This window comes from Rhinolophus sinicus, linkage group LG15 (assembly GCF_036562045.2).
Source record: "Rhinolophus sinicus isolate RSC01 linkage group LG15, ASM3656204v1, whole genome shotgun sequence".
Lineage (NCBI taxonomy): Eukaryota > Metazoa > Chordata > Mammalia > Chiroptera > Rhinolophidae > Rhinolophus > Rhinolophus sinicus.
This window is the reverse complement of record NC_133764.1, coordinates 48,302,675-48,324,291: the sequence shown is the minus strand read 5'-3', so window position 1 is coordinate 48,324,291 and position 21,617 is coordinate 48,302,675. Positions and strand designations below refer to the sequence as shown.

At 54.1% G+C, this 21,617-nt stretch overlaps 2 protein-coding genes across 10 annotated transcripts in view; both read left to right on the top strand.

The window, feature by feature from the left end:
* Positions 1–9: 9 nt before the first annotated feature.
* Positions 10–8,985, top strand: DHX58 (DExH-box helicase 58). Of its 5 annotated transcripts, none has more exons than XM_019747589.2 (13): positions 10–97; positions 841–1,009; positions 1,200–1,401; positions 1,748–1,938; positions 2,675–2,791; positions 3,393–3,519; positions 3,687–3,878; positions 4,569–4,822; positions 5,319–5,468; positions 5,558–5,719; positions 6,438–6,628; positions 7,580–7,676; positions 7,967–8,985. In XM_019747589.2, the coding sequence occupies exons 2-13, from the start codon at positions 842–844 to the stop codon at positions 8,150–8,152; spliced, it is 2,037 nt and encodes a 678-aa protein (XP_019603148.2). In that variant the 5' UTR covers positions 10–97; position 841; the 3' UTR covers positions 8,153–8,985. The 5 variants fall into 5 exon arrangements, with proteins under 5 accessions (XP_019603148.2, XP_074175831.1, XP_074175830.1 ...); XM_019747587.2 differs by lacking the exon at positions 10–97 and adding an exon at positions 319–604; XM_074319730.1 differs by lacking the exons at positions 10–97; positions 6,438–6,628 and adding an exon at positions 311–604 and having other exon boundaries at positions 7,967–8,105.
* ZNF385C (zinc finger protein 385C) overlaps positions 8,720–21,617 on the top strand; it is a 52,306-nt gene continuing 39,408 nt past the window's right edge. Inside the window, exons 1-3 of one of the 5 annotated variants that reach the window (XM_074319726.1) lie at positions 10,839–10,911; positions 12,473–12,668; positions 19,090–19,141. In XM_074319726.1, coding sequence (XP_074175827.1) covers positions 19,090–19,141 — 52 coding nt within the window. In that variant the 5' untranslated portion in view covers positions 10,839–10,911; positions 12,473–12,668. Of the gene's footprint in view, positions 8,844–10,823; positions 10,912–12,472; positions 12,669–19,089; positions 19,142–21,617 lie in introns of those variants that run through there. The other 4 variants (XM_019747581.2, XM_074319727.1, XM_019747582.2 and 1 more) reach the window with 4 other exon arrangements.

Below are 21,617 nucleotides of genomic sequence, written 5' to 3'. Positions count from 1 at the left end.
TCTCTGTGTGATTGTTTCTTCAGTAGAATCCCAGGCCTCAGCAGGCTGACCCTGCTCCCACCAGGACCTCTTGCAAGCTGGAGCCTGTTAAGCTCAGGTTGTGCTGGGGACACCTCCCCAACAAGCCTCATGCCTAGTCCCCGTACCCCTGGGTGACAGGACTTGCCTGGCTGCAGCCCCCACTTCTCCCCACTCCTGGCTGTTTCTCATCCAGGTGCCAGGGTGACAGGAGTCCAAATCTCCACCTGGCTGCCTTTACCTGGGTGACATGGTTACAGCTGCCTCCAAAAGGAGTGGGGGTGGGGTGGAGTGGTGGAGACTCTGCTCTTGGGGGCAGGGGTGGCTGGCAGGACCCAGAAGTTACAAAATAGTACTTTCCTGTCAGCATTTCTGTTCCCACTCTGAGAACCATGCAGTTTTTTTTCTGGGAGTCAGGCAAGGGAGATTCCTAAGGCCAACCTTCATCATGGCTCAGCTGGCTCCGCCCCTCAGTTTCAGTTTCCATTTTCGATCTCAGCAGAGCCGGATCTCAGCAGAGCCCAGCGGCAGGCATCTGGGCTAAGCTGCGTAGGGCTGCCCCTGACGGGTGGTGCAGGTGGTGCAGGTGAGGTGGGCAGGGGTCAGGTGGAGTCTATGTTACTTGTACCTCCCCTCTTGATCAGATCAGGTTCCTGGTAGGTCCTGTGCCCTGTGCAACCTTAAGCAGGATGGAGTCTTGGGCAAATGGAGTTCTCTGCACCGGACTGGGCTAGTTGGGAGTGGGTGGGGGACAGCTTTGAGGGGGTCAGGCCCGGGAGGGGGCCAGGAAGGCCAGGGGTCTGAGTGCCCTGCCATTCCCAGAATGGAGCTGCGACCCTACCAGTGGGAGGTGATCATGCCTGCCCTGGAAGGCAAGAATATCATCATATGGCTGCCCACGGGCGCCGGGAAGACACGGGCAGCTGCTTATGTGGCCAAGAGGCATCTCGAGACTGTGGATGGAGCCAAGGTGGTTGTATTGGTCAATAGGGTGAGTTGCCTGCTCTCCCCTCAGTGGGCTCTCAGCTCCTGGGGTGCCTCTCAAGAGCCTCCAGAACTCCAGAGCTGCTGTGGCCATTTCTAAGCTCACTTCTTTTTTTCTACCCATCCCACACCTTGCCTCCTCCCTATCCCCTTTCACCCGACCCACCTTCCTCTCCCCATCTCATCTCCACCCCTAGGTACACCTGGTGACCCAGCATTGTGGAGAGTTCAGCCGCATGCTGGGTGAGCGCTGGGCCATTGCAACCCTGAGTGGGGACATGGGGCTACGACCCGGCTTTGGCCACCTGGCCCGGAAGAATGACCTGCTCATCTGCACAGCTGAGCTGCTGCAGACAGCACTGACCAGCTCCGAGGAAGACGAGCATGTGGAGCTCAATGGTAAGAGCTCTGTGCATCTTAGAGCCCCTCTTCTAGTAAAGATGTTAGATTTTGTGGGAGTAAAGTAGGTGTTCCTCATTCACCAAATCCCAACATACATCCTTGTAGAAAGAGACCTGTCTATAGTGCAGGATCTTGGGCAAATCCCTTCCCCCAGCTAAGCCTCAGTTTACTAATCTGTAAAATGGAAGTAAATCATCCCTGCCTGGCTGTTCTCTGGGGCTTGGCTGCAAGTTGTGAAGGAAGGGAGGAATTCTCAGATGATTTGTGGGGAGCACACGAAACAAAGGTTATGGGAAGAAGGGCTTTGCAAACATAGGTCACGGCATTCCTCATGTGCCCCCAGAGTTCTCCCTGCTTGTGGTGGATGAGTGTCACCACACGCACAAGGACACTGTCTACAACATCATCCTGAGCCGGTACCTAGAGCATAAACTCCGGAGAACACGGCCCCTGCCCCAGGTGCTGGGTCTCACAGCCTCCCCAGGCACTGGCAGAGCCACCAAGCTCGATGGAGCCATTGAACACATCCTGCAGGTCAGCTTGGCCCATGTGACCCTCCCCCAGCCTGACCCACCAGGGACCTTTCTGGCCTGCCCTATCCTATGCCCACCAGCCCTACCCAGGCTCCCCCAGGCAGGGTCCGGACACCCTTCCTCACCAGTGTTCCAGCCTCCAAAGACTTCTTATTGCACTTTATTCTAATTCTGGCTTACAACGTTCCATGTGACCTAGCCCCTGCCTACCTGTCCAAGCTCATTTCGTTCACCCTCCCTCTCATTCCTGCTGTACTGAATTTCTCTCTGTGTCTTGGTCATATCAGGCTTCTTCCCATCTCAGGACTTTTGCACTTGCCATTCCTTCTGCCCTGAGTGCCCTTCCCCTTGCACTTTACCTGTCTAGCTCCTCCTTGTCATTTCAGGGAACAGCTTAAATGTCTCCCTTCAAAGTCGTCCCTGATCACCCCCACTGTACTCTTGTCGTATTATCCAACTTTATTATCTTCAGAGTTCATTACCACTATCTGAAATTCTCTCATTTTGTTGTTCTCTCCTAGTTTATCATGTCTCCCCAACTCCAACATAAGATGCTGTGTATCCCCAATATACCTAGAACAGCACCTGGCACAGAGAGGGCAAGCAAGAAATATTTGTTAATAAATAAATTTCCACCCACAATGGCCCTGCCTAGGCTAGGACCCATCCTGCCCTCAATACTCTACCCAGTGTCCCTACAGGATCCCATTCTAGTAAACCCCTCTCTGTTGCCCCAGCTCTGTGCCAACCTGGACACGTGGCGCATCATGTCACCCCAGAACCACCGTCCCCAGCTGCAAGAGCACTGCCACCAGCCCTGCAAACAGTATGACCTCTGCCATAGGCGCAGCCAGGTGTGTGGAGGGAGGGGCATGGGGCTGGGGTGTGGCCTGGAGTGAAATTAGGGCACCTGGGATTGAACCCTGACTCCGTCCTTACTACTAGCTCTGTGACTTCAGGTTACTTGCTTATGTATCTGAGTCTCCATTTCTTCTTTCTGTGAAGTGGAGCAGATGCAGCCCATGCCCACAGCCTGCTCTTTGGTTTCACTCAGATGCCACCGTAGGCATCTATGTAAACCCTGGGCTTTGCAAACCACACAGCTGGGGCGCTTTGTGCTGAGGTTGTTCCAAGCTCTCCTGCCATGTGGACCCTGACTGGTGTCTGCTATGACAAGGCTGGACAAGGACTAGACATCACTGTGCTCAGGCAGGAGGTCAAGGGCACGTAGGGGGTGGAGACCCAGGTGCAGGCACCTGACCCTCCACCCCCTCCCCACCCCACCCTCGCCAGCCAGGACTTCGCACCACAGCTGGCCTCCCTCCGGAGCGCCCTCCTTTCCAACACGGACTACAGTTGCCACGCAGCTTCACGCAGAGATCAGCCCTCCCCACCCCAGTGCCCGTTCCTCCATGTGTACGGGAATTCCCTCATGCCTTCACTCTTCTCATCCAGGACCCCTTTGGGGACATGCTGAAAAAGCTCATGGACGAAATCCACGACCGCCTGGAGATGCCCAACTTGAGCCGGGAATTCGGGACTCAGATGTACGAGCAGCAGGTGGTGAAGCTGAGCCAGAACGGTGAGAGGGGTGGCCCAGGCGGTGGATGTGATGGCTGGGCAGCCCGGAACCAGCCTGCCTGGGCGGAGCCTCTAGGGGCAGAGCTCAGGCTTTAGGGGCGGGGTCTAGGCTGGCTTGGGCCCTAGGGGCGTGGCTGCTCAGACCCTGCGCCTCCTGCCCGCCTGCAGCGGCTGAGGCCGGCCTCCAGCAGCGGCGTGTGTTTGCACTTCACCTGCGGCGCTACAATGACGCGCTGCTCATACACGACACGGTCCGTGCGGTGGACGCCCTGGCGGTGCTACGAGATTTCTACGACAGGGAGCGCACCACCAAGACCCAGATCCTGCGTGCAGAGCGCTGGCTGCTGGCGCTGTTTGATGGTGAGGCTCGCTGGGAGGAGGGGGATCGGAATGGGACTCGCTGTCAGAGGCCAGCCAGGGCCTGGACGCCATCGTGGGTTGGGAAGATGCCAACGAGGGCACTGGAGCCCTATTTTTATAACCAAAACGCAAAGCTGTGGATATGACGAAAGATGTATGCCCTCATTTGTGAAGGTTTGCATAGATGTAAAAACTAATTTAAGTTCTTGACAAAGATTTTTTGAAAACCATTTCATTGGGACTGTCTCTGAAAGTCTAGGGTATGTGGTACCTTTGAACTAGGAAAGTGAGGTGTTTAGAGGGTGAAATTTAAGGCTAGAGGCCTTGGCACAGGTTGGGGGACAAGGATCTTTCTGAAGAGGCCTGAGGTTGAGTCAATCCTGGGTTGCAGAGGTCAACATGACGAGGTCAAGGGTCATCCTGGTAGCAGGATTGAAGAGGGGTGCTGGATAAGGTATGTGAGCAAAGGATTCTAGACTGTAGGTCCCTGGTGTAAGGCTGGCTGGCCTTGAGGCTGGGTGGGCAGAGGGTATCCTCGCATGCGTTCTTGGTGCTGCTCAGGGGAAATTAGGCAGGAGCAGGTATCCTCAGGCCCCCTCTGGACTCCTGCAATCCTATCCCACCCACCTTCATGCCCTGCCCACCTCTGGGCCTGAGTCCTATGCCTCTGGTTTGGGGTTTCTCTGGCAGACAACAAGGATGAGCTGGCCCTCCTGGCAACCCAAGGCCCGGAGAACCCAAAACTGGAGATGCTGGAACAGATCCTGCAGGAGCAGTTCAGGGGCCCTGGGAGTCCCCGGGGAGTCATCTTCACCTGCACCCGCCAGAGCACGCACTCCCTCCTGCTCTGGCTCCAGCAGCAGCCTGGTCTGCAGACAGTGGACATCAGGGCCCAGCTGCTGATAGGGGCTGGAAACAGCAGCCAGACCATCCATATGACCCAGGTATGGGCTTTGGGGAAAGGAGCTGAGGCTGGGGGCATTCCCCAGGGGAGAAGGGGAGAGGGTCTTCAGCACATAGAGATGGGGGGACTGGTTATCCCCAGGCAGCGGGCGGAGAGCTGGGGGAGAGAGGTGAACACGGAGATTCACTTCAGGGCTGAATGTTCAATCTGAGGGTCTCTGGGGGCAGAGAAGCAGAAACATGAGGGTCTGCAGGGCAAGAGATGAGCAATGTCCTCAGGACAGAGGATCAGGGGTCTGGGGTTCTTTGCAGGAAAAGAGTAGGTCCTGAGAGCTCCTAAAGTACAGAGGCAGGGACAGTTAGGAGTCCCTAGGGAAGCAAGGAGTTAGATGGTCACCTGGGAAGATGGACAAGATCCTGGGGGTACTTGGAGATAAAGGTAGAGACTCGGTGTCCCTCGGGAAAGGGGCCAAGGTTGTTAGTAAAAGGGCTGAACCTATCTCATGTACCTTCCTTTTTCTCCTCCCCCAACCCTAGAGGGACCAGCAAGAAGTGATCCGAAAGTTCCGGGATGGTACCCTGAACCTCCTGGTGGCCACGAGTGTGGCAGAAGAGGGACTAGACATCCCCCAGTGCAATGTGGTGGTGCGCTATGGGCTGCTGACCAACGAGATCTCGATGGTCCAGGTGCCCAAACCGTCCCTCTCAACAGCCTTTGAAGGATCCTGTGTGGGACCCCAGCCCCACTTAGGCCCCTCTCTTATCTCCCTCCCCAGGCAAGGGGCCGTGCCCGGGCTGATCAGAGTGTGTACTCATTCGTGGCAACCCATGGCAGTCGGGAGCTGCGACGGGAGCAGACCAACGAGGCACTGGAGATTCTGATGGAACAGGCAGTGGCTGCTGTGCAGGCGATGGACCAGGCTGAGTACCAGGCCAAGGTCTGTGAGCAATGTGTGCCCCCTGGGGAGGGCGCTGTGGACGTACTGCCTGGAGGATCTCTGATGCCAACACATACACACCCCTGTTCCACCTTCCTCTGGGGGCTAACTTGGCCCTCCTGGGGAAGGTTTGAATCCAAAGCAGGGTAGAGGCCAAGCATGGGGTTGCCAGAGAGGCAATGGCTATTTCTCCATAGTGCCTTGGGAACAGGCCTTGTCCAGGGCTTTTAATTTATCCTTGTCAGCAAATACTTGGTGTATGTGTGAGAGCTGCCTTACAGCCCTTTTGGAACCAAGCAGGGGGAAACAAACAAAGACACATGCAGAAAATTAGCCCAGAACCACGACTTAAATCAGTCCCCTGAGTGGACTGACCATCATCTAGCCTTGCAGAGGATGGTCCTTGTTTTCTCCTGTTCTCCCAACATAATTATTAATGGTACCTCATGTTAGATTCAAAGAAGCAGCTTTGCATGAAACCCTCCCGAGTGGGGGCAGAATCAGTGAGAAAGCTTGCCCCTTTCCCACTGTTGCCCCCCACCCCAGTATTATTTGTCTCCACCGAGCTGCTTCTGAAAGCTCCAGGGAGGGTTGAGAAAAGTCTCTTCCGGGTACTAATGATCTGAGGTCTTTGGAAGCCCTTTGTCCTCATGGGAGCATTCCTTGGGGTCAGGTCTCTTCGGCCCCCAGCCATGCCTGGTGTCCCCTCCCACCCCAGATCCGAGATCTGCAGCAGGCAGCTGTGGTCAGGCGGGCAGCCCAGGCGGCCCAGCAGGAGAGTCAGCGGCAGCAGTTTCGGGCGGAGCTTGTGCGTCTCCTCTGCATCAACTGCATGGTGGCCGTGGGCCACGGGAATGACCTGCAGAAGGTGGAGGGTGCCCACCACGTCAACGTGAACCCCAATTTCTCGTGAGACCTGTGGAAGGGGCTGTCCGGACAAAAGGGAGGGTGGGGCGCATTAAGGGTTAGATAGGTTTTATCACCACCTGATTTTATAGGTGAGGAAATAGAGGTGCAGTGACTCGCCCAAGCTCACACAGCCACTGTGTGGTTGAGCAAGAACTGGAATTCAGGGTGCCAAAAGCCTAGGGGCCACAAACTAGCCCCCTGGTCCTCTCTACTGTGAAGATATCAAGAGGGGCTGGTTTGCGGATCCATCTCCTCATCCTCTGCCCTCTAGAGGGTAGCCTTCCCCCATCCTCCATTCATTCATGATTTAAGTAAATGTGTATTAGGCACCTACTGTATGCCAGGCCCCCGTGCCAAGGGTCTTCACACAGGTTCTCTCGTTTGAGGAGGTAGCATTTCAACTGGGTCTTGAAGGATGGGTTGGGTTTGGCTGTGAGATGATGCAGATAGACAGGGATGATGCAACAGGAGTAACACGGGTCGGCTTGAGTGGAAGAGATTGTGAAGGATGAGATTCTGAAGGAAGACAGACGAGCCTGTGGAGGCCCTTGAAGGTCAGACCTGAAAGTTTAGACTTTATCCTGTAGGCAGTGGGGAGTCTTAGATGTATTTTGAGCAAGGGAATGTCAGAGTCAGATTTACATTTTTAGATCACTCTGGCAGTTGGCAGAAGGAAAGTGTGGGGATGGGAGCAAGGATGGAATGGCGTGGAAGGATGGCTCTGGGGGATCCATTGGGAGGCTGTTGAGGTCATCCAGGTAGGTAGTGCTGAGGTCTGAACTCGAGCAGAAGGGAGTGGAATGGAGGCAGCACAGGCAGAGCTTATGGACCTCTCTGTGCCTCTCAACAGGCAGGAAGGCCCAAGGACCAGGCAGAGACTTGGAAAGTAGGATGGCATGTGGTCTGGAGCTGGGGGTCCATGAGGTCTGTGGCCACTCCATTCCTTTCCAGGATCTACTACAACGTCTCCGAGAAGCCTGTGGTCATGGACAGAGTCTTCAAGGACTGGAAACCTGGGGGTGTCATTAGTTGCAAGACCTGTGGGGAAGTAAGTGCTGGGGCCATGGCTATCAGCTCGTCTTTAGAAGTCCTCATTCTGAGAGAGGAGTGCCAGCCATCAGGGTTCCTTCACTGGGACGGGGGAGACAGCCCTGGCCCAAGAGCCCCAGTCTGAGGGGGGTGGTCCAGCCCCTATGTTAGGGATCCCACAGTGTGATGGGGGAGATAGCTCTGTTTGAGGTAGGAGACGTGGTCCCTGCATTCAGGGACCCTAGCTTGAGAGAGAAGCCCAGTCTGAGGGCAGAGACTCAGACCCTGCCGTCTCCATCCCACCCCCAGCTCTGGGGCCTGCAGATTATCTACAAGTCAGTGAAGCTGCCGGTGCTCAAAGTCCGCAGCATGCTGCTGGAGACACCACGAGGGCGAGTCCAGGCCAAGAAGTGGTCCCGCGTGCCCTTCCCTGTGCCTGACTTCGACTACGTGCAGTACTGTGCCCAGAGCCTGGCAGACCTCTCCCTGAACTGACCGTCTTGTCACTGCAGTGCCCGGCTCAGCCTGCAGGGGGCGGGAAAATCCGTAGCAGCCACCATCTTCCCCTGAGCAAAGCCTGTGTACAGGTGCCTCCTGCCTGAGTCATCAGCTTTGGGCCGCCCCGTGCTGACCAGCCCCAGAGGAACCCCAGGTGCTCCAGCTCCCGCACTGAGGCAGCAGCTGAAGGGTCACAGCTGATCTGACGTCTCTCACATCCACACAGATACTTTCAGACACACTGGATGGCGTGGGAACGGGGTGTTGGGAGAACTGAGGCAGAAGAATAACCACACTGTAGAATGGTGCTCCCTTATCCGCGGTTTCACTTTTGCAGTTTCAGTTACCCGCAGTCAACTGGAGTCTGAAAATACTAAATGGAAAATTCCAGGAATAAACAATTTATAAGTTTTCAATTGTGCACCATTCTGAGTAGTGTGATGAAACCTCGCACCATCCTTCTCCGTCCTACTGGGGATGTGAGTCGTCCCTTTGTTCAGCATATCCACACTGTATATGCTACCTGGTAGCCACTTAGTAGCCATCTAGGATATCAGCGATCGAGGTATCTCAGTGCTTATGTTCAAGTAACCCTTTGCAGCCTAACGCTCTGTCCTAATGCCTACATCACTCACCTCACTTCGTCTCATCACGTAGGCATTGGATCATCTCACATCATCACAAGAAGGTGAGTCCAGTACAATAAGATATTTTGAAAGAGAGCACATTTATGTAACTTATTACAGTATGTTATAATTGTTCTATTTTATTATTGTTGTGAATCTCTTACTGTGCCTAATTTATAAATTAAACTTTATCATAGTTATGTATGTATGTATAGGGAAAAACATAGTATATGTAGAGTTGGGTACCATCTGTGGGTTCAGGCATCCACTGGGGGTCTTGGAACGTATCCCCCATGGATAAGAGGAGACTACTATACGAGAATCACCAGTTTTCCTTGGCCCCTTGACATTCCTTCACTGCCAAGGCTATTTCTATTTTTTGAGGCTCCCCATAAATTAAAAAGAAATGGAAAATTGCTGTAGAAAATGGTATTTTTAAAACAGATTTGTTGAGACATAATTGACAAACTGTCCATGTTTGTACTGTGCAGTTTGATCAATTTTAATGTATGTAGGCTCCTCCACAATCAAGATAATGAACACCCTCAGAACTTTCCTTGTCCCCATTGTAATACCTCCCCCTTCCTCCATCCACCGATCTGCTTTGTAGTATATTTTTAATGTTAAAAGTGTTGTTGTTTTTAACACCCCTCTTTATGGCTATCATGTAAACTCATTTGGAGGGAGCATCAAAAGTCTAAATTTGAGAGCCATCAAAAATATGAGGCCTTCCTGCCCCCTCCACCCCGTAAGAGAGTCCAAACCCAATGCCCCCCTCTCCGTCTTTCCCTAACCCCCAGGTTATCTCCCCTGGGCTGGGTAGAGGCCAAAAGGATTTGAGGTGTAGACACGGGGGTGGGGGAAGTTGTAAAGGCCTACATTTTCTGTTCTCATTTTAACAAGAAAGAAAGAAAGAAAAAGAAAGGCAAGATCTGGGTTGATTCTTCAGGGAAAGGGCTATTTCTGTAGTAAGAGGCCCAGCAGGCAGGAGTCACCTTCAGGAGAAGGGAGGGGGCTAAGGCAGAGATTTGAGAGCAGGATGGCAGTCCTTCCTGCCATCTAACCTTCTCCTGCTACATCCCTGGTCCTGCCTCAGGGCATATGGGAAATAATGCTGTCTCTCTTCCCCAGTATATTCTTTCTTCAGTCCACCTCTTGTCTGATTGAGAAATGAAATTCCAGTTCTTGGCTTTTTGGCCTCCACCCCCCAACCCCCACAAAGGGAGTGTACCCTTCTTTCCCAGGGCCCCCTTCCTCCTAATCTCCAGTGTCCAATGGCCCTGGCTCCAGGAGTCACCCTTCTCCTTCCTGTCCTATCTTGGCTCCCCGGGGTCCCTTCTGCCCAACCGCTCCCACGTTGCCTTCAGTTGTTACTGCCCCTGCCAGCAACGTGCCTTTTACAGGTCAATAAAATTAGCGACTGGGGGCAGAGAAGGGGGGGTAGAGGCCTAGGGGTGCTAAGCTCAATGGCCTTGAATGTGGCTGGACGCACGTTGTCCTGACACCTGTCATTCCAGGGCTAAACAGTGACAGCTGAGGGACCTGAGCTGGCGTTGAGGGCGGAGGGGCTGTGTTGCAGCGAGAGAGATGAGATGGACTGAGAATAAAGATGACCTGGGCACCTAATGGTTCCCTCAGTGGCCTGAGCTCCTGGATGGGAGACCCTGACTTTAGAGGGAATGTCCTGTCGCACACCCACCTTACCAGGCTGGGAGAGCTTTCTGGAGCTCAGATGGAAACGGGAACTCAGACAAGGAAGGTTCCCTGGCTTTCTTCTTTGTGTGAGGGGTCTTTATTTGGAGCCACTGCCTCCCGGGCACTTGGACAAGGCTTCCTGAAGGAGAGGATTTCATGAGCTCCTCATGACCCAGGCATCCTAACTTCCCAGTCCTCAGAAAAGCCAGAGCTCTAGACCTCCCTCGTGGCCCGGATGCTCCTCCCTTCTCCCCCACCTGAATAAGCTGGTCCACCCACCCGGGTGAGACTCTGGGACTGGCTCAGCCGCGGTACCCCCTCCCAGGCCCCGCCCCCCGGTCCCGCCCCGCCCCCTCCATGGCCAGCCCAAAGCCGCTGCGCTCTAGAGCGCAGCAAGAGCAGGTGGCCGCGGCGGGCTCCGTCTCTGCCCCGCAGGTAAGTCAGCAACGCGGTTTGGTCCACCCTGAGGACCTCGAGGGCAGCGCAGGAGAGCAAGGCAGCCCCTTCCACCTGTCCTGTACCCTCGTCTCAAAACTGGGGGACCCCAAGAGGCAGTGAGGATATCCCTATTGGTTCTGCGCATGGAACCTGGGCATCTAGCGGATGGGACTAAACTCGGGGGGAAGTTTAGAGGATCCTGGCTGGTTATCCCTGATGCCGAGGTGGGCTCCAAGGGATGAAAACAGGCAGAGCTGGGCATTAAGCACACAGTTTTCTGGGAGAGAACAGGCTGGGGGTAGTGACTGCAGGGCTCCAAGTATGGACCCTCATTGACTAGCATGCCCCAGCAGCATCCTACCTGCCCCAATGCCCCTTAGTGACGGAGTAACCCAAACGGCTATTGTTCTATGTGCAAATGAGGTAAGATCCACTGCGTAGCTGAGCTGCGGCCTGGGTTTTCTGATGAGCCCCAGGGCACGTGCATCATTTATTTGCACTGTGGTACAGATTGCAAGGGTTACGGGAATTAGGGAGCAGGGAGCAGGGGTCGCACAGATTGCCTGGGGAGCCCAGAGTCCTGGGGACTGAGCAGACCTTTTCTGTGTCCATGTTCCAGAGCCACGAGGGAGAGCTGATCACAGAAGTGGCCCTTATTGTAGACATAGGGCGCAATTGCACTCTCCGTGTTGGGATTTGGGCTGTAGGAAAGGGTTCCTGCCTCCCCGAACCTCAAGGAAGGCTTCCTGGAAGAGGAGTTCCAGGGCTGAAAGCTCAGATGTGATGCTTAGAGCTCTGAGACACAAAGAAGAGTTAGACTTTGGGCCTTGGTGCTGGGTTAGCGTACAGCAGAGGAGCCCAGATTATAGGATGGAAGTAGGTAAGAATTCTGCCATGGATCCAGCCAGGGCCCCGCGGCCCTCCTAGCTCGTCACAAACCTACGGACAGACCAACATCCAAACTCAGGTGGGAGGGCTTCCTGTGTCTGTTTAATTTCCCCATTCCATTGTCTCCTATCATATACACTATCGTCAGGAAATTCTTTCTCATCTCTGACCTTCATCCCTTCTGCTTCTGTGCCAGTTTCTTGCTTCTGGAAGGCAATGTGCTACAGTAGAAAGAGTGGGGGCTTTGGGGTCAGTTAGACTTGAGTTCTATCACCTCTACCTACTGTGTGACCTTGGGCAAGTTACTTAACCTCTTTGAGTTCACTTCCCACCTGTAAAATGGGGATAATAATAGAACTCACCTCATAGGGTGGCAGCAAGGATTAAATGAAAATACGCAATAGAGCGCTTAGCACAGTGCCTGGCGCCTGGTGAGGGCTCAACAAGTGTAAGTGTCCCCTCATGTGTAGGACAGCAAAGCCGATCTGCAGGGGGTGGGGGTGGGGTTAGAAGTTTTTTTTAAAACTTGGCCAGAGAGAGCAATGCCCTTCACCATCATCACCCCACCAGCCCGTGCTCCCTGCTGGTCCCTGGCTCTCTGCTGAACCTATATGGTCTGCCCAGGACCCCGCACCTCCTCATCTCTTAATCACCCTGTTTTTGTCTCCAGGGTGAGGAGAGGGACCGCAGGGCAGGGACCTGTGGCAGCAGGAGCCCACTTGGGACGATGCCTCAGGAGAACAAACTGGCTTAGAGACCCAACCGAAAAAAATGCCCCGTTGTCATCACCTTCCCGCCCTCCCCACCTCCAGAAATCCACAAGTTGGGATCGAGCTGCACTAAATTTTTCCAGGAAGATAAATAATGTAAGTGACTGAAAGTCCTGTTTGGGGATCGTCCAAGCTGCCCTCCAATGGAATGACAGCTTCAGTTCCTGGCCTGAGCTCTGGAGGCCGCTGGGGAAGGCTGGATCTAGTAAGCACCCTTAAATCTGGGCAAGGGCAGGGGTGTCCAGCACTAGCTGGGCGCTTTCAAGGGCTCTGCTCTGGCACCGCTCTGGCCGTCTCCCGCCCCGTGAGAGGAGGCGTCAGCAGGGCCCAAGGGGAAGAGCCTGTTCATCCCCAGCAAGACCACATCCCCACACCTGTGACGCTGCAGGCCCCTGCCTAGATGGCCGCCAGCTTGTTCCCAGCTCATGCAAGCCTCTGCTGTGAGCCTGTTCTCCACAGGACAGGTTATGCCACGAGCTGTGCACCCTAGACCCGAGGGACAACTGAGATGGCTAAGGGACAGCTGTTTGCAGGGCATGAAGATGGAACTAGGAGGTGAGGCTGGGTGTCCACCTACATGCGTATGAGTCCCTTGTGGTGCAGAAGGAGCTGGCAGTAGGAAGGGGGTGCTGGCTGGGGCGAGGGTGGGAGCGGAGCTGTCTCTCCCTCCATAATGTTGTCCTACAAAACTCTCAGGAGTCAGAGAAGTCTAAATTGGAACCAGATCTTCTAGGTCATTATGAACGTGTATTTATCAAGGTGGGAGATTACAATATATTTTAATTAAGTTTGTTAGCTTGATATAAAACTTTTAAATATTTAAACATGCATATGTGGACCCCATTTCTCCTCTTGCCCCAGGCCGTGCAAATGTTAGGGGTGGGCTTGGCAGAACCTGTGACCAACTCTGCTATTTGGTGAATTCCCTTTCTGCTGTCTGTCCCCCAGTATAGTAGTGCCCCTGTAAAACTGGGCTTAGGACATGCCCCCCACCACCACCAGGAAAGAGTTTCAAGGTGAAATGAAGACTGTCAGCTGTCACCAACAAGCAGTCCCCCCCTTGGGCCTCCTGACCTCATTCTCCACCCAGAATTGGGACAGTTTTAAAAAATGTCCTGTGATGCTTACAGAGAAAGGATGAGGAGCGAGGTTGCTTATGTCCTTAAGGGTGGGGAGGGTGCAGGCACTCACTGGAGCCAAGGAGCAAGGAGGGTGCTAAATGGGACCACAGCAGCAAGAAGGACGGAAGCCATACTGAGGAAAGATCAGGGCTGGCCCCCACCATCCCTCCAGCTGCCCTTCTCAGAGGGAGCTATGCCTGCAGCCAGGCAGGGGGCCATGTGTCTGCCATGTGGGTCCTCCTGTAAGTTTGCATCCTGGGCCTTGGATGGGAAAGAGTGTGGGGGCCAGCTGGCCAAGCGGTGGGAGTCATCCCTGGTGGGAATGTGTATCTGTGTCTGTGTCTCTGTCTTTCTCAGTCTCTCTCACATTGGTTGCAACTGTACTTGAGGACCCTGTGGCACCTGGACAGGCCGTCTGTTCAGAAGAGAGACGTGCGGCCTTTTTGTGCCCATCTCTGACTCACGCAGTTCTGACTGGGCTGTCTGAGAATCAAACCTGCCATCTTGGCCTCATTAGTGCTGTGAAGTGCTTGGTGAAACTGGACACACACATTCACACATGCACTCACACACGCACACATTCACATGCAGATATTCACACACCCAGGCACACATGCCACCTACACTAACTCACAGATGTCTCCGTACAGAGTCACACACTCCGAAACACCGCGTTAAGTGCAATCTTGGGAGTGGACCCCGCTGTAGATGCAACCTGACACATGTGCTTTGCAGACCCCTGAGCCTTCACCACCGTCCCAGTCTCACTCTCCCCCTCAGTGACTTTTCATTCACCTTGGGTGACCCACCAGCTCCAGTGGCCAGGGGCCAGACGCCTGCAGTGTTCAGTGTTGGGGGCAGGAGGCAGCAGTGCTGCCCTCCTGGGACTCTCAACAAACCGCACCCAGCTCAATGTTCTGCACCTCTGCTCCCCCAAGTCTCGCAGGGGGTGTCTCCGGGTCCTGAGTCCCTCTCAGTCTATCTGACCCTGTGTAGTTCTGTGAGCCTCCTTCTGCCCCTCAACCTGCAAGTGTGTCTCCTGCTTGCTCTCTGCTTTGTCCTTCCCCTGCTCCTATGCCAGTTATTTTCTGTCTCTCCTCTCTCCCTGCCTCTCAGTCTCTCTCTTTCTATGTGTCTTTCTGTCTTTCTGTTTTCCTCTTCCTTTTTCTCTGTATGTGTATCTCTGTCTTTTGTCTTTCTCAATCTCTCTCTCTCTTTCTCTCTCTCTCTCTCTCTCGCAATCTCTGTGTGTGTCTCTGCCCTTCTGTCTCTGAAAGACACACACACACACACACACACACACACACACACACAACTTCCTTACTCTCCATCTCTCTCCTGTGTCTCAGCTCTGTCTCTGATTGCGTGGCATCTCTCTAGTCTGTCTTTCTGTGTCTGTGTCTGTCTTTACCTCTCTCCATCTCTGTCTCTAAGTCTGTGTGTGTCTCTCTGTTCTCTCCCTGTCTTACTCTTGTGAAGTGTCCCAGGGGAACAGGACAGTCAGATGTCTCTGAGTGTAGAAGAAGATGGCAAAGCATCTGGGAAAGGGGCTTGCCATCACTCTGGGTCCCTCCAGTGCCAGGCAAAGAGTGGGGGAGGATATCAGGCTCTGGAGAGGACAGATGTTGGCCCATCTCTCCCAGCTCCTCTGCTGAGAATTTAAGATCTTGGGGGCTTTGGCTCCAGACTCTGAAATGTTATTTAGTGACAAGGCCCAGGGGCATAGGGCTGAGGGTTCAGGATGATGAGGGAGAGAGCCCCCTGTCTGTTTGGTTGTTCTGATTGACTTTGAGCCGAGGGAAAAGGTGTTGGGGACTTGAAGTTCCCCTCAGAAGAGGCATTAACCAGAGTGGGGCTGAATTGACACTTTTCTTTTTCCTCGAAGCAGCCAAGCTCAACGCACCCACCCCAAGCCCCAGCTTCCTGCTCCAAACCACCACTGTGCTCCCCACCCTGTTCCAAACATTTCCGCCAACTGCCCCTGGGCCGTGGGGCCTGTTCAAACAGCCTCCCTGCCCTCTCTCCTGGCCTCTCCACCTCGGCAGGCCTCTCCTTGCTGCCATGGCTTCTTGTACAGGAGCGGCTGTGTTGGCTGTTTGTTTATTTGACTAAGGTTTTTGGGTGGGGTGAAGACCGACTCCACTGATACTTCTCCCCACGTCAGATGCCCAGGCAAGATGCCAGGCTGGCCCCACCATGCTCCCACTGCCCCCACGGCCCTACCTCAAGCTCCCACATGCCTCTCCTACATCCTCAGGCCCCAGACTTTACTCCTCTCCTGATCTCAGGTCTGTCAATTCCTACATCTGAGGCCAGCTGCACCCCTCCCACTGGACAGGCAGGACAGGGAGGTACAAGACACACCTCTGCACACACCCACCTTGTCCCTCACCTAGGGGACGGACAATGCCAGGGGAAGGTGCTGGGAACTGGAACCCTTCCTTGGGTTCTCTGGGGGGGTCCCAGAGAGGAACACATGGCGTGTGGCCTTCAGCATGTGGGTGAAGTCTGCCTACCTCTCTCATTGACTGAGGCTTGAACCAGTGATAGAGTGAGACTTCAGCAGAGGAATAATTCCCTCATGAGTTTGGGCCCCTCCCAGGATCCATTCCAGAACGATCACTCTGGTACCTCAAGGGTTTTTCCATCCCTGGATTTTGTATGGTGCTGTACTTACTATATACAGAACTGTCTCATCCTGCCCCGTGAGCACCTGGAGAGGTGACAAAATCTCCATTCAGGCAGAGACTGGACTCGAACCCCGGTCTCCTCACTCCCCACAGCCAGGCTTCCTCCCCAGACCAAGCCAGAACTGCTCCTTGGGCAAAAAGAACTCCAGGCTGCAGCCATTTCTCGGCTCTCCTTGCATCTCCCCCTCCATCTTCACTGGGCCCACTTGTGTCTCCAGTTGGGAAGAGAGTGTAGGAGCAGGTAGCATTCTGTGACCTCGTTCTGAGATCTGCTGTCCTAGTTAGCAGCTTCCTGAGGGGAGAGGGACACGAGAAGCTTTTAGAGATGGTTTCAACCATCTGGGTGCGAATTGGGAATGAGATTGTCCCTAGGTTGAGGCTGGGGACAGCTATTCCCGGGCTGCAGGATGAGGTGTGGGGGCAGAGAGGCCAGAGAGGGGATAAGGAAGTTTCCCCAAATAGCCTGGCCCGCAGCCAGATGTGGGAGCCAGGCTGGGGGGGAGGGGGGTGCAGCCCAGCTGGGGGCAGCTGGCCCATTGGCACATGGGTCTAGACCTTGGGAAGCTGGGCAAGCGGCAGAAATGAAGCAGGACTGGTACTATCTCCTCTTTTCTCTCCTGCTGACATGGGCTTCTCCGGAACTTACCGTCATGAGTAAGGGGGGGATAGAGGTAGAAGACTTTCCCTTTTCTCTCTCAGAGGCCCTTGTAAACCCCAACCCATTCCCCTGCCCCTTACCCCAGTGATACTGATTTATTCATTCTTTCAACAAATGTTTATTAAGCACCTACTGTGTGTTATACTTGCTAGGACCTGCTCTGGGATTTCAAGGAGGAATAAGGTGAATAAGAAACACTACAAGGAGGCAAGAAGGAAATCTACCTTAAGGAGGGCAGGGAGGGCAGGTTTCTCAGGAGGTGATATTTCAGCATCAGCCCTGAGAAGGGGAGGTAGGACCCAGGAGGAAAAGAGTGATCCAGGCAGAAAGAACAGTTTCTAGAGGAGAGCATACTGTGCTCCAGGGAGAGAAAGAGCCCAGTGTGGCTGGAGTATCAGCAGCAAGGTAGGGAGTGGTACAAAAACAGATCAGAGGAGCACAGGATATGTTGACCTGGACATTTTGACCCCAAGGATGTTTTGAATGCAAACATTTTAAACCAAACATACCAACACTGGAGACTTTTTTAGAAAGTATTTTCCACTTTGAACGCTATTCGTCCAACTTAATTTCTTGATCAGATTTTTCTTTTTTTTTTCTCTATGGTACAGTTAAACAGATTTCCACTTGTTTTTTCATTCCATTTTAATTTTACGGGAATTATGTTCACTGGCATCAATTCTGTATAAATTTTGCTGCCAAGATTTGATTCATCGATCAATTTGGCATCGATCAAAGGCTCCTGACCGCAGTCTCTGCTATTGTGCAATTTATGGGGTAAACTCTCCAATTTTGGAAGATTTAAATTAAAAAAAAAGACTTGTGGTCAAAATTGGATTCTTCTGTCCATTTTAGTCAATAACAAATTTTCTTGTATCTGGTTCTAACTAGCATCAGTGTTACTTTTACCAGTAATAATAATCTTAGGGTTTGGGGGAGGTACATAGGGGTCAGATCTTCCAGGCTGGAGTAAAAATTCTCTTAAAGGAGAGGAGAAGGTTTTGGAGGTTGTAGGCAGGAGAGTGACACGATAAGATGTGCCTTTTTGAAAGACTCCTGGCCATGTGGGGAGCAGACTGGGAGGGCAGGACGTGGAGAAGTGGAGGCAGGGAGGACACTGGGGAGGCCGTTATGCCAATCCAGGTGGTCAAGAGAAGTGAACAGATTGAAGAAAGATGAAGGAGGTAGAAAGGGCAGGGTAATGACTGTCCCACTCCCCAGGATCCCAGCACAGCCCTTCCCACGTGCCCAGAGTGACGTCGATGTCATTCCCCACACCCTCAGCTCCTGCCTCTCCCTTCCTCCAAGGCCCCAAACACCTCAGAGCCTGGCCCCTGGAGTTTGCACAGGGTGGAGACCATGAACTGGGGTGTTTTCCTTGGGGCTCCCTCCCAGTCTGTCTCCTGACTGAATGCAGCCAAGGGAGAGTCAGGGATGCCCAGCCGAGGTTCGGGGGGGGCGGGGGGGGGACAGGGGGGACCTGGAAGGCCTAGGGGGTATGGCCCTTGGATCCGCCCATCCAGAGCACGTGGCTGGAGCAGCCAGAGTGGCCGCAGAGCTGGCGGTGAAACAGACCCAGACACAGGGTGCTTGTCCGGCCCCTGGCTCCAAGCTCAGGGTGTGACCCTAGGCAGGGTACAAAGAGGCCTCTGTCGGTGCGTGCAGGGCACAGAGCCCATCTAGGCCAGGCCAGGCGCCTGAGGAGTGAGGGAGCTGGGCCTGGGGCTACCTGAAGAGAGAAAGCTTAAAATGACACAGACCCGAGGTTTGAGTGTCATCTGGGACAAGTTACTTCCTCTGCTGGACCCTCAGTCTCCTCACCTGTGAAATGGAGTCTAATCCCAGCCTCCCAGACCTGGTGCATTGTCTGGACCTCCTTGGTTGACTGACTAAAGCATCACCTTCCTAGAATCCCATATTTTTAAACATTATTTACCAACCACATAGTGATTACCTTGTGCTTGTTTGTTAAACACGTTACAAATATTGATTCATTTAACCCCAGTAATGACCCTCTAAAAGAGGTACGATTTATCCTTATTTTACAGATGGGGAAACTGAGGCACAGAGGTGGCCAAGGTCACACAGGAAGTGGCAGAGGTAGGATTTGAACTGGGGCAGTATGCCCCACGGTGCGTCTCTTAAGGAAGGGGTGGGCATCCCTTAGGCCAGGCTTCTGAGGGGGGGGTGGGACCTGACTCTCCAGCTGGGATGCAGGGGTATGAGGGACGGCTCTGTGCAATGGGAACATAACTGCAATGTCTCGTGTCCCAGGGCCTGAGCCCTAGGGCAGGGCTAAGAGTGCAGTGGGAGGGAGAAGAGTCAGACTCCACTGGAGGAGTCCCAGGACCAGAGACCCAGGGCAGGAGAAGAGGGTGGAGCAGGGATCTCTGGAGAAGTCGGTCACAATCCTGGCATCTGTGGCCCAGGTGTGGCAGCTGTGCCAGGGAAGGCTGGGGCAGATTTGGTATTCCTTCAGCAAGGACCAGTCCTCTGTGGGGTGCCAGGCTGGGTGCCACATACTTGGAGGAGCCAGCTCCACCCCAGGGAGCTCAGGGTCTCGGCAGACACGCAGCGTGGACATGGAACTGAATGGCAGGGGGACTCAGCCAAGGGGCTGAGGGTGGTGGGGAAACAGTCCAAGGTGGGGACCCTCAGGTTTCAGGATTAAGCTTAGGCGCCTGTGCAGGACTTGATGGGCTGAGAAAGGAGGCGGGGCCTCTCGGGCTGAGGGTGAGAAGGGGGGATAGTTGTACTGAAGCAGCAGGTGGTCTCCGTGGGAGTGGCTGGGATGTGCTCACTTACACACATCTCTAGGCCTGTCTACGCTTCAGAATCCCCTGGGCACTTGTTAAAAAGGCAGACGCTGGGCCTCTCCCCACCCAGAATCGGAACCGCCGGGGTTGGGGCCCAGCCCAGGATGCCTGACAAGCCCAGGTGCTGCTCATGTGGCCAACACTTGGAAGTACTGCAGGGCGCGGGGTTCTCACCCTTGGGTGCACATCGGAATCACCTGGGCAGAATTTAAAAGCCCCCGTGCCCAAGCTGCACGCGGGACCAACCCCAGCAGAATCCCTGGGTAGGGGTCCAGGCATCAGAAGTTTTCCAAGTGGCCAGGCGATTCCAGTGAGCCGCCATGGTTGAGGACCCTCAGGCAGGCCTGTCCTTCATATTAACCAGGTTTAGGCTGAACTGTCCCCTGCTCACTCATCCTCTCTGACCTTGTGTGTTTATCCCTTATTAGTGTGCCTATCGCTCCTAGACTGCAGGCTTCCTGAGGGCTCCTCAGGACCGCTCTTCACTGCTGGATCCCCGGGCATAGGATGGAGGGCCTGGCAGATAGTAGGTGTTCAACAAATGTTTATTCAGTGATTTTACTGAGCCTCTACTGTGTGCCAGCCACAAAGGCAGACACTCTCCCTATATCATCTCTTAATTCTCCTAACAAACCTATGAGGTAGATATTAATAGTATTGGGCCTGTTTTACAGATCAGAGAGGTGAAGCAACTTGCCCAAAGTCTGATGGCTCCAGAACCCTGGCTGGGTCCTGAGCCCCAAGCTGCCTCTCAGCCAAGGTTCTGGAGCAGCCCTGCTGTCGGAAGCAGCCGGGAGCCTGGAAGCTGGACAGAGGGCCTAGGGGGCGTGGGCCATCCTTGGGGCATTTCTTGGAACCTTTCAGTTGGTTTTGAAAGACCTCCTTCATGGCCTGCAACTGCTGTGTGCTTCCACTCGCTGGACCAATTTGAGAGGAAGACTCCTTGATGTGGTCGGCAGCTGCTCCCTGGCCAGCAAAGGGGACCTTGGCCACCCCACCGTCTCCCTCAGCCAGTGGGCTTGGAGGCTTGCCCCTCCTTCATGCCCTGGGTGACCCTGGATTCTCAGGGTCATCCTCAGCCACCCCCTGCCTCCATCTTTCTGAGGTTAGGATGGGTTTAGGTTCAGTTTCTCATACTGAGGAAGGGGAAAGGACCCCAAGGTCTGGTGGAGTGCGCAATGGTGGGAGGATTCTCTTGAACAAACTAAATGAAAGCATCAGGAAATGAAAGGTGGGTCAGGGAGACTCAAAGATCTTAATTTCCACAGGGTTGATCCTGGCTGGTAGTCAGGGCCTCTCCCAGCCTCTTCTGAATGCAGCTCTTTAAGTAAGAGGGAAGATAGCCAAAGTCCCAGCGAGGACCCCTGGGCCCTCAGCCTTTCCCATCCCTTCCGTGGGGCTGTATGGGGAGGTCCCCCCAGTAAGCTGACTGCCTTCTAGACTGCTGCTACTGCAGCTAATATTCTGAGGAGAGGGCCACTCCTGCTGTGGGCACCCCGTTCCCAGCCTCCTGTCCTGTAGCTCCAGCCTCTCCTACACAACCCAAGCAGCTCTGCCAAGCTGGGTGAGGAGGTTGAAATAATTTCCATTGCACTGGCAACAAACACAAGTTGGATACAGCTCTGGGCCAACAAAGATTGAGGACAGGCTGGCAGCATTGGAGGCAAGACGATGGGCAGGAAGGGAGCAATTTAGTCCGGGCATAGGATGGACACCCTGGGTGGGAGAGGGGATCATTGGTGAGATTTTTGGGGTTCCAG

Bases quoted from the DNA above. Each gene is read 5' to 3' on its own strand.
- DHX58 (XM_019747589.2), top strand. From the start codon at position 842: ATGGAGCTGCGACCCTACCAGTGGGAGGTGATCATGCCTGCCCTGGAA. The intron at 2,792-3,392 runs GTGTGTGGAGGG...CTTCTCATCCAG, and splicing joins TCTGCCATAGGCGCAGCCAG to GACCCCTTTGGGGACATGCT. The intron at 4,823-5,318 runs GTATGGGCTTTG...CCCCAACCCTAG, and splicing joins AGACCATCCATATGACCCAG to AGGGACCAGCAAGAAGTGAT.